Raw genomic sequence first — 11,013 nt, 5'->3', positions numbered from 1 at the left:
AAAAAAAAATTTTAAAAAATTTTTGCTTAATCTAAAAATCTTAAGTAAATTTAAATTTAATAAATTTAGGTATATATTTTTATATACTATGAATCCTGCTGTATTAATATAACATATATCAATATTATAAATGAAATGTATTTTTAACTTCAAAATTTATACATAATTAATAATTTAGAATCCTTTTTTCTATTATAAGAGTTTTTTGTATATACAATTAATATAACTTTAATAAATTATTTTATAAAATAAAAATTCTAAAATCATTCCGAGTTGAATATAAATGTTTTATTTTTTACCCAAAGATTTGCTATCGGCAGCTTTTTTATGATCAATTGACCCAACAAAACAGGCTTCTCAGTTTTAATTATTATTATCTATACCGGTCTAAGTCAATAGGTTATAATATTGCTTTGGATATTGTTGCGACCTTGGTCACGTAAGAAAGGGCGAGCTTAATAACTTTCTCCGATCATGTCAGTCGTGTTCGCGCCATCGACAGTGTTCACTGTTTGCCTCATGGTATACGCCTAGTCTTGAATCGTTATTATTAAATATTAACTTAATACCGTGTTTTAATCATAACACTTAATAATATAACGATCTTCACTGATCGGCATCAACCTATTTATCAGCATAAATACTTAACTGACGGTAATTTACTTTTTATAAGATTTTTTTCTTTATTGTTTTAATTTTATAACATTTAATTTGTTTAATAAAATCAATGTTTAAAAAGAATTTATTTCTTTCAGTGATTTTAAGTTAGTAAAGTAATTAAATAATAATATACACTTACTGATTTTTGTAAATTTTGGAAAATTATTATATTAGAGTAGTAGTTGAAAATATAAAATAAATTCTAAATAAGAATTCTAAAACGTGTGCTTTTAAGATTAGTAAACATGAGTGCATAACTGAGTCATGCCTACTTTTAAGAACTGTAATTAAAAGTAGTAATTGATTATACTAATTATAACAGTAGAATAATAATTAGGTATCTACGATGTTTATGTTTTGATTTAAATTTTTTTTTTTGTTAATATTTTCTCGAAATTTATTAAAATTGATGATATGGCTTCATTTTTTTTTTCATGATTTTAATATTAGGTATATATTTTTATAATCTATATTATGTATTTGTGTACAAATTGTTAGTTTTAAGAATGATGACGATAATTGTTCTCATTTTTTATTATTTTTACAACTAAGTAAATTATGATAACTAAAAAAAAACTGGTTTTAACTATATTTTTAATATTTCTAATAAAAAGCAATTTTAAATAATGAAAGTATTACTAAAGTAGTACTAATAATTTTCATTTGATAAAAAATACAGAAAATTAATTCCTAAAAATATTTTTTAAATTAATAATATGTATAAATTAATATTATAGATAACTAAGCTATTAAAATAAACCAAATTAATATCTAAACGAGAATCACATCATATGTATCATTATCAATTATTTTAGCAAAATGTGTGTATTATGTATTTATAAATAAATTGTATATCTACTCATTTAAAACATACGAAATCTGGTAATAAATAGTATAAAATCGTGTAAACTAGTTTTTTTTTTATAATGGTTTCTAAAACATGTTCTATAGTGTAACTAATCTAACTATTAGTTAATTAATTAATTAAGCTTATAATTAAATTGATTTATTTAGTAATAATATCTAATATATTGTGTTCATTGATTTATGGTAATATATCTAACCAAATCTACACGTCATATAATATGATATATCCTTGTTTTAACTATAAAGTCATTGTATAAATGTAGGTATTAATTAAAAATATAAAAAAAATTAAAGGTGAATAACATATTTTTGATATTCACTCTTGCTTAATAGAATATATCATTGTATATTTTAATAATCATAAAAACTATTTTTATTTAAGTTATTCTCTATAATATGCTTCTTATATATATATTTGTGCGTGTGTGTGTGTATGATATGTTTAAGAATAATATTTAAGGTCATTCAAGTTTACTTATAAATGAAGTTAACCTTTAATGACCCCTGTGTTATCTATATTTTTTATGAACATCTAAATTTTTTTAATGGTATAGAGATTGATAGAATAAATTGCTTAATATTCACTAATAAATTGATCATACATTTTTTTTGTTTAAATGTTGTACATAGGTTTTAACATTTTTTTAATTAAAATTATTTATCAATCATAAATTTGGCCTCTGCTACAGCCTACAATATCAAGTAATCCTTCAAGAGACTTGACTTAAAGCATAAGTAATATTGTGATCTATTAAAAGATTTAAAAAAAATAAAGTATATATATATATATATATATTAGAAAGAAAGTGGAATCAATAGATGGCTCTTTTGCCTGCAATATTATATTTTATGTTTAGTTTATATTCATAATTCATATATTATAGCAATGTAAATTATATATTAGATAGATACACATAAAAATAAAAACCAACTTTTATTTTGAGGTTTATAGTACCTATATCTATTTATATTTCTTTCAAAAAATGTGATTTACTAATTACTTGCATTTTTTATTTTAGTTAATTCATAATGTCAGCCAAAGCAATTAGTGAAGCAACTGGTAAAGATATCATAAACAGAAATTTAGCTCCATTAACATCTGCCGTGAAATGCCGGTTTGCTTCAATAAATGAAAACACAAAATGGGAAGATCTCGTATTGGATAACCCATGGCTTAAAACTGAAGTATTTATTTAAATACTTTATTTTTAATTAATATTAATAATAGTTGATAAATATTTTAATATTTTTAGAGCTTAGTTGCAAAACCTGATCAATTGATAAAACGTCGTGGTAAACTAGGCTTGATCAAAGTAAAAACTAACTATTCTGAAGCTAAACAGTGGATTCTAGAACGTTTGGGAAAAGACCAACAAATTGGTCGTGCTAATGGAAAATTGAAAAATTTCATTATTGAGCCATTTATTCCTCACAAAGCTGTGTGTATAATATATGCTTGTTTATTTAAAATTAATGAATATCTCTAAAGAATTTTTGTGTAGGAAGAAGAAGCATATGTATGTATCTATTCTCATCGCCATGCTGATACAATTCTTTTCCACCATGAGGGTGGTGTAGACATTGGAGATGTTGATGCTAAAGCATTAAAACTTGATGTACCAATTGGACAAAATGTAACTGAGGAACAAATCTTAGAAAAACTATTAACTAAAGTCAGCCCGGCCAAACAAAAGTAAATACATTATTAATAAACAATTAATTCAATTTAAAAATTTTAAAAATTCCTATTTTTTAGAACCATTGCAACATTTATAGTTGCTTTGTACAAAATGTATGTTAACCTTTACTTCACATATTTGGAAATCAACCCATTGGTAGTAACAGATAGTGCTATTTATATTTTGGATTTGGCTGCAAAACTTGATTCTACTGCTGATTTTATTTGTCGTGCATCTTGGGGTGAAATAGAATACCCACCACCATTTGGACGAGATGCCTTCCCAGAAGAAGCATACATTGCAGATTTAGATGCTAAAAGTGGAGCTTCTCTTAAGGTAAATCATAAAAAAACAATGATATTTAATATTTTTAGTTATAATCATTTCAACTTAACATGTTAACTAATATGCGTTCGCTGGCAGCCACAAAAATATTTATCATGGGTACACCAAGAACATTTTTTAGTGTCATTATAAATTTGTATTTATACTATTTAATATGAAAAAAAAAAATTAAAAATACAAAAAAAAATAATATTGAAATTATGTATGTTAATTTCATCAAAAAAAATTGCAATTATTTCTGATATGTTCCAGTGCATTTTCTAGAACATTAATGTAGCACCACAGAAAAGTTAATGTTATAAATCTAAATTAATTTATGGCAGCTCACAGCCATATGGCCTCCTACAGATGATATGGTGCGGCAACCAGCGGTCTAAAAATTATCAATACCTAATTATTTTTATACAGACGCCGGCGGCCGCATGGCAGTCAACATGTTAAAGGCTTTTCTAATAATTTCAAAATTCAAATTGTTTTTCGTCTTATTTAGTTAACAATTTTAAACAAAAAAGGACGTATCTGGACAATGGTTGCTGGTGGTGGTGCCTCTGTTATTTATGCTGATACCATTTGTGATTATGGTGGTTCTAGTGAATTAGCCAATTATGGAGAATACAGTGGTGCTCCATCAGAACAACAAACTTATGAGTATGCAAAAACCATTTTGAGTTTGATGACTCAAGAAAAACATCCCGATGGCAAAGTTTTAATTACTGGAGGTGGCATTGCTAATTTCACCAATGTAGCAGCAACATTCAAAGGTATCGTCACGGCTTTGACAGAATATCAGACTAAAATTTTAGATCACAATATCACAATATACGTTCGTCGTGCTGGTCCCAACTACCAAGAAGGTCTTAGAATTATAAGGGAAGTTGGAAAGACTTTACGTATTCCCATTTATGTATTTGGACCAGAAACCCACATGACAGCTATTGTTGGCTATGCTCTGGGTAAAAAACCAATACCAAAAGAAACTGAACAAGAATCTGTTACTGCCAATTTTCTCTTACCTGGTGGACAGGTAAGTACACTTGCTTATAATTAAGTTTTTGTTGATATTAAAAAATAGAATGTTTAGGACTCAAATTCTGTGAATGCACAACAAGAAGTTGTTGATGGATCCAAAAGTGGTGCAACAAGTCCTACAGTAACATCATCTGTACGACCTAAGTTAACTTTAACAGCCCCTTCTGTTAAACCTTTATTTGGAAGTAATACTAGGGCTATTGTTTGGGGAATGCAAACTAGAGCTGTACAGGTAAAACATAATTATCATATTATATTATTTTTTATTACATAGTCTTTATTTGAAAGAAGTCTTATTTAATTAAAATATGATAACATTTTATTTCTAGAGTATGCTTGATTTTGATTTTGTTTGTCGGAGACATGAACCGTCTGTTGCATGCCTTGTATATCCATTCACTGGTGATCATAAATTGAAATTTTATTGGGGACATAAAGAAGTTTTAATTCCTGGTAAATTATATATATGTATTTATTTGCTATATCTAATAAAAAAATTTTTTTTTTAATTTTAGTATATAAAAGAATGGAAGATGCCATGTTGAAGCATCAAAATGCTGATGTCTTAGTAAACTTTGCATCTTTACGATCTGCTTATGATAGTACTATTGAAACTCTAAATTATCCACAAGTAAGACTGAAACACTATAATTTTGCTATCTTTACTGCTTACATTATTTAATATTAATGTAAATTATATAGATTAGAACTATTGCTATTATTGCTGAGGGCATTCCTGAAAATATGACAAGAAAATTAATATTATTGGCCAATGAAAAGAAAGTAACAGTTATTGGACCTGCCACTGTTGGTGGATTAAAACCAGGTGGTTTTAAGATTGGTAATACTGGTGGTATGATGGACAATATTTTACATTCCAAATTATATAGAGCAGGAAGGTAATGTTTCAGCTTTTAAGTGAACACTATACTGTATATAGTGTCTGCATCTTACAAACTCCATAGCAAATTGTTCATTCTGAATAATCCATTTAATTTTAGCATGTTTAATATAATAGCGAATAAGCCTGTTATCAAATTTAAAAATAAGAATGTTATCTAGTGAACCTCATAGAATTTTTAAATATTTTTATTTTAATGTAAAATTATAAAATAAAATCTATTTTGTACATTTTAAAATGCACATAATTCACTTAAAATCTTATGATAGATAAATTCAATGTAATATAAAGTATGACAGAGTTAAATAGATTATTCAGATCAAATAGTTTGTTATGCTTGTTAGACTAGTTAGACCGCATGCAAGTTAAGTGTACTCTTGAAGCAATTTTTTATGGCTATAAAAATGTATTTTTAATAGTTATATTTAAATTTTGTTTACAGCGTTGCATATGTTTCTCGATCTGGTGGTATGTCAAATGAGTTAAATAACATCATCTCAAGAACAACTGATGGTGTATATGAAGGTGTAGCTATTGGTGGTGACCGTTATCCAGGCACTACATTTATGGATCATATCATGCGATACCAAGCAGACCCAGAAATTAAAATGATTGTACTGTTGGGTGAAGTTGGTGGAGTTGAAGAGTACGAGGTTTGCGAAGCCTTGACTCAAAAGAAAATCACAAAACCACTTGTAGCTTGGTGTATTGGAACTTGTGCCAGTAAGCTCTAATATTTTTTCATAGAATTAAAACTGTTCATTTATGACCAGTGCTGTATCTATATTCAGTGCATGTTAAAATCATAATCTGGGTGATGAACCATTTAATATCTATTACTCGCAACCAGTTTCTTATTGGTTCCCCAAACACCTGTTTACAGTTAAACAATGCTGTTTTTAAGTGCATTGGTTATGTTATGATCTTTTTTTACTTGATTATACCATCTTTTCTAGGTTTGCTTTTTGATTTTTTGTAACTTTATAAATGGTCTTCTGCTTGTCAGATTCCTACCTTTTTCTGACTAATAACTGCTGTTTATTTAGCTTATACATTTGCCACAGGTTTGCATTAATTCTTCAGAAACTATCCAATTTATTAATTTATACTTGTCCATAATTTATCAGTAATAGGTAATCAAAAACATATAATTTTTCTTCATTTCCCTGATTGGTTTACTATATTATAAACAAAAATATGCCTTTAAAACAATATTTATTTCAACAGGTATGTTTACGTCTGAGGTTCAATTTGGTCATGCTGGTTCATGTGCCAACTCTGATCAAGAAACAGCTACTACCAAAAATGCCAGCCTTCGAGAGGCTGGTGCATATGTACCAACTTCATTTGACTTTTTGGGTGATATAATTCATGATGTTTACAAGAAATTAGTGAAAGAAGGCGTTATCATTCCTCAAGCTGAATTACCACCACCAACTGTTCCCATGGACTACTCTTGGGCACGTGAACTTGGCCTTATTCGTAAACCAGCTTCATTTATGACTAGTATTTGTGATGAACGTGGACAAGAGTTATTATATGCTGGTATGCCAATCAGTGATGTTCTTAAAGCAGATATGGGTATTGGAGGAGTTATATCGCTTTTATGGTTCCAACGTTCTTTACCACCGTATGTGTGCAAGTTCTTTGAAATGTGTCTTATGGTAACTGCTGATCATGGACCAGCTGTATCTGGTGCTCACAATACCATTGTCTGCGCAAGAGCAGGCAAAGATCTAGTTTCATCTTTGGTTTCTGGTTTATTGACTATCGGAGACAGATTTGGTGGTGCTTTGGATGGAGCTGCTAAACAATTTACTGAAGCATATGACTCTGGATTAATTCCAATGGAATTTGTCAACCAAATGCGTAAAAAGGGATCACTCATCATGGGTATTGGTCATCGCGTGAAATCAGTAAGCTATTAATTTTTCTATTAAATTTAAATGTTAATATTAATTATGTATATAACTTTTTAAGATCAATAATCCAGATATGAGAGTCAAGATCATAAAAGAATTTGTTTTAGAAAATTTTCCAGCCACACCATTATTAAATTATGCTCTTGAAGTAGAAAAAATTACTACATCTAAAAAACCTAATCTTATATTGAATGTTGATGGATGTATTGCTGTATCATTCTGTGACTTATTGAGACATAGTGGAAGTTTTACACGTGAAGAAGCCCAAGAGTATATTGATATGGGCTCAATTAACAGTTTGTTTGTACTCGGAAGAAGTATTGGATTTATTGGTAAGTAATATACTATAATATGAAAGATATTTCAAAAGAATGTCAGCATATTATTTATTTCATTCTTGGATACACCTACAACATAAATAAAATACATTAATTTATTAGTTTCCAACTTAATTATTTTTAGCTTTATATTGAAAAATTGTAAATTTTTATGGATATTTAATTGTTTTGAGATAATATCACTATTATACCTTTGAAAAATAATTTTTATAAGTTTTGTAATTGGTGATTTTATCTTAAGATTTCTCAAAACATAAAAAAAAAATGATTTTGTGCAAAGGGATTGTATTTATGTTGTACGTTGACCAGAGAAAGAAAACACAGTATACTAACATCCTTTTAAAAAGAATAAAAACATATTTTTAATAATATTCAATTTTCCTTTATTTTTAGGACATTTTATGGATCAGAAGAGATTAAAACAAGGACTTTATCGTCATCCATGGGACGACATTTCTTATGTCTTACCAGAACAATATAACTAGGAGAATTTTTTTATTATGTTTTCTATTTTAATTGGTCGACAAGTGAACAAATCCATTTGCGCTATATAAACACCAATAGAAGTTTTGGTTGCGCACAACTTATTACCTGATAAGTCTACACACAAGCATTTTTAAATAGCATCTCAGTTTCAATATTTAAAACAGTTTTGCATTTGATTAGATACCACTATTAATAATTATTACTCTGTACATAATAATTACTATTTATTCTTTGGGTTTATACATAAACCTGTACAAAAATTGCATACATTTTTAATGCACCGTCTTTATTTTTTTAATTTTTTTTTTTTTTTTGTTGGTCTTTAAAAATATTTTTTTAGAAATTGTTTAATATAAAATAAGTTTGTTATTATTGACTTGATTATGTATTGACTTAAATAATGGTGATAATATTCAATTTTTAGATTTTTATTTTCATATTTTTAGTGTTATTCAAATGTAAATTCTCATACCGGTCTAAAATGTATAATAAATTTCTCCAACTTCTTAGTTGGTAGAGCAAATACATTACCATATTTTTATGAATTTTTTTGAACCTTTAATCTCCAAGTGTGCTACTTTAAACCTTGTTAGTTGTTTGTAAAATGCTGAAATTAAACATTAAACATATATTTAATATAAATACTTAACCAAAAATTTGATATTTTAATCAAATATTGTACAATACATTTAAACTAATTATAATGTAACGCTATAATATGTTAAAATTAATATGGTTTTAAAAATGGGCAAGTATTACAAATAAACAAAAAGTGTAGTTTTAAGTTAAAAATCCTGTTTGATTATAAATTAGCTATCACATATCAATTAATTCTAATCATGATGATACTAATAAAAAATATACTATAAATAAAATCATTAAATTAATTTTTAAGTAACACTTAATTTAAGATGAAGTAGACAATATAAATTTCTATAAAGAGCCAAAATAAGTTGAAAATTATATAATCTATGAAATATTAACATAAAAACTTAGTGAAAAATTCTAGTATACAGTTATTTGTTTTTGGATTAACAATAAAAAAAAAAAAAACAATATTAAATTGTCCAAATACTCGTGTGTAAAAAATGCCCATTTCTCCCTAACAAAGTATTAAAATAGATCCAATTTTTATATCAGACATCAATTTCTTAAGTCAAAAATTGAATCACTTTTACTGCTCTAAAAAGTATAACACTACAAATAAAATACTAAATTAGTCGCTCCGTTCAGAATCAATAAATTTGTTACATGTGTTAAAAACTAATATAAATTAAAATCTTAATAACCAAAATTATTCAATTTGGTCTTGAATGTAAATATTTATTATATTTTTATATTATGCTTATTTTAAATCGCGCTCTATTTATACCATATGAAAGCGAAATGAAACCAAAATAAATAAAAAAACAAGTATATAATTACTCTACTGTAGAATAAGAGTGTTTAGTATATTTAGTCATTGAAGAGTAAGTCACTGTAATGTACCTATTTGTTAAATTAGAATGTATAATGATAAATAATTGGACGTGTATAATCAGATTTTACCTAACACTTCTAGCTAGCTATCAACAAGCGACAAATATTACAAATATATTTAAAAAATAATATGATTTAATCTAGTACGAAATTAATAAAAGCCATAGTCCACAATCCACATTATGATAATATGTATGTAACAGAAAGTTATTTAACAAAAAAAAAAAAACTAAAATTTATATTTTATTTATGTACTAAAAAAAAAATTTTATTGGAAAATTATCAGAATTCCACTTTGAATTAAGCAACTATATAATGTATTAAAGTCACAAGTAAATATATATTTTTTAACACGATTTTAGATTATAAATTTATATTGTTCAAAAAAAGGTTTAGTACGATTTATAGTGCTTATTTTAAGTTTTTATATTTTAGAGGGCATATATTCACAACGTAATGATTAATCAAGCATTCCAATTATAGTTTATACCCACCTTATTTTATTTTTCTAATAATACATTTATTCAAAATTTGATTTTTGAAACTTAAATACACCTGTTTAAAAACCATAATTTCTTATTCTTGATATTTTTTTATATTATTTAAAAAGTGTCCTATAGTGATAACAATAAGTGTTTTGTAATGAAACTCTTTTTTCTATTATAAAAAATGCACTTTAATTGTAAATTATTTAATTCATAATTTTTCTAAAAATATAAACGTATTATATAAGTTCTAATGAATAGGTATCTAGTCTTAAAGTTATTTTATTTAACTTTGTGAACTAGGATCAAGTTTATGATAATTTGAAAAAAGTGTGATTAATATTAATCAATCAACATCCATAAAAAAAAACTCATTAAATACTTAGAGACTTTGAGTACACTTAAGAACTTAAATAAATTCCTAGTCAGAAAAATTTAAGGAAAAAAAGATAAACCAAGGAATTCTCTGTACTGCTAACAGTATTTTTCGAGTATATCACTAATAAATGTGTTGAATTCTAATTCAATGGTACATTGGTACCTACATAACGATTCTAGGCATCAAGCGGATTGTAATATAAGTTGAAATAATTTTTACGAAAGCATTATACTTTAAAATATCGTGTGTATAAAATAAATTGAATAATAAATATCATTATTCATAGTTGGAATAATGTAATTTCGAAATTATTTAGATTATTAGTTTCAGTATGAACTGTTTATAATTAAAATGTATATTAAATATTCAAACTATAACTATAAAAGTTATAAATTTTTAATTTCAAAAATAATTTGCAAAATTTTGTTATTTTGAGGAATTTT

General features: G+C 26.1%; 1 protein-coding gene across 1 annotated transcript; it reads left to right on the top strand.

The window, feature by feature from the left end:
* The first annotated feature begins 474 nt into the window (after positions 1 to 474).
* Positions 475 to 8,772, top strand: LOC112593521 (ATP-citrate synthase). The gene is made up of 14 exons (XM_025337936.1): positions 475 to 654; positions 2,547 to 2,712; positions 2,781 to 2,966; positions 3,030 to 3,220; positions 3,284 to 3,542; positions 4,042 to 4,575; positions 4,633 to 4,812; positions 4,910 to 5,033; positions 5,096 to 5,211; positions 5,283 to 5,479; positions 5,924 to 6,204; positions 6,709 to 7,397; positions 7,462 to 7,735; positions 8,135 to 8,772. The coding sequence occupies exons 2-14, from the start codon at positions 2,557 to 2,559 to the stop codon at positions 8,224 to 8,226; spliced, it is 3,279 nt and encodes a 1,092-aa protein (XP_025193721.1). The 5' UTR covers positions 475 to 654; positions 2,547 to 2,556; the 3' UTR covers positions 8,227 to 8,772.
* Positions 8,773 to 11,013: the final 2,241 nt, after the last annotated feature.

The sequence above is a fragment of the Melanaphis sacchari genome, unplaced genomic scaffold, assembly GCF_002803265.2.
Source record: "Melanaphis sacchari strain LSU unplaced genomic scaffold, SCAv2.0 Contig20_pilon_pilon, whole genome shotgun sequence".
NCBI lineage: Eukaryota > Metazoa > Arthropoda > Insecta > Hemiptera > Aphididae > Melanaphis > Melanaphis sacchari.
This window is presented reverse-complemented; position numbering and strand designations above follow the sequence as displayed.

What these genes read in the sequence shown, in the direction of transcription:
- LOC112593521 (XM_025337936.1), top strand. Translation starts at nt 2,557, where the DNA reads ATGTCAGCCAAAGCAATTAGTGAAGCAACTGGTAAAGATATCATAAAC. An exon ending in AAAGTGGAGCTTCTCTTAAG is followed by an intron (nt 3,543 to 4,041) that starts GTAAATCATAAA and finishes CGTCTTATTTAG; the next exon opens with TTAACAATTTTAAACAAAAA. An exon ending in AAATTATATAGAGCAGGAAG is followed by an intron (nt 5,480 to 5,923) that starts GTAATGTTTCAG and finishes TTTTGTTTACAG; the next exon opens with CGTTGCATATGTTTCTCGAT.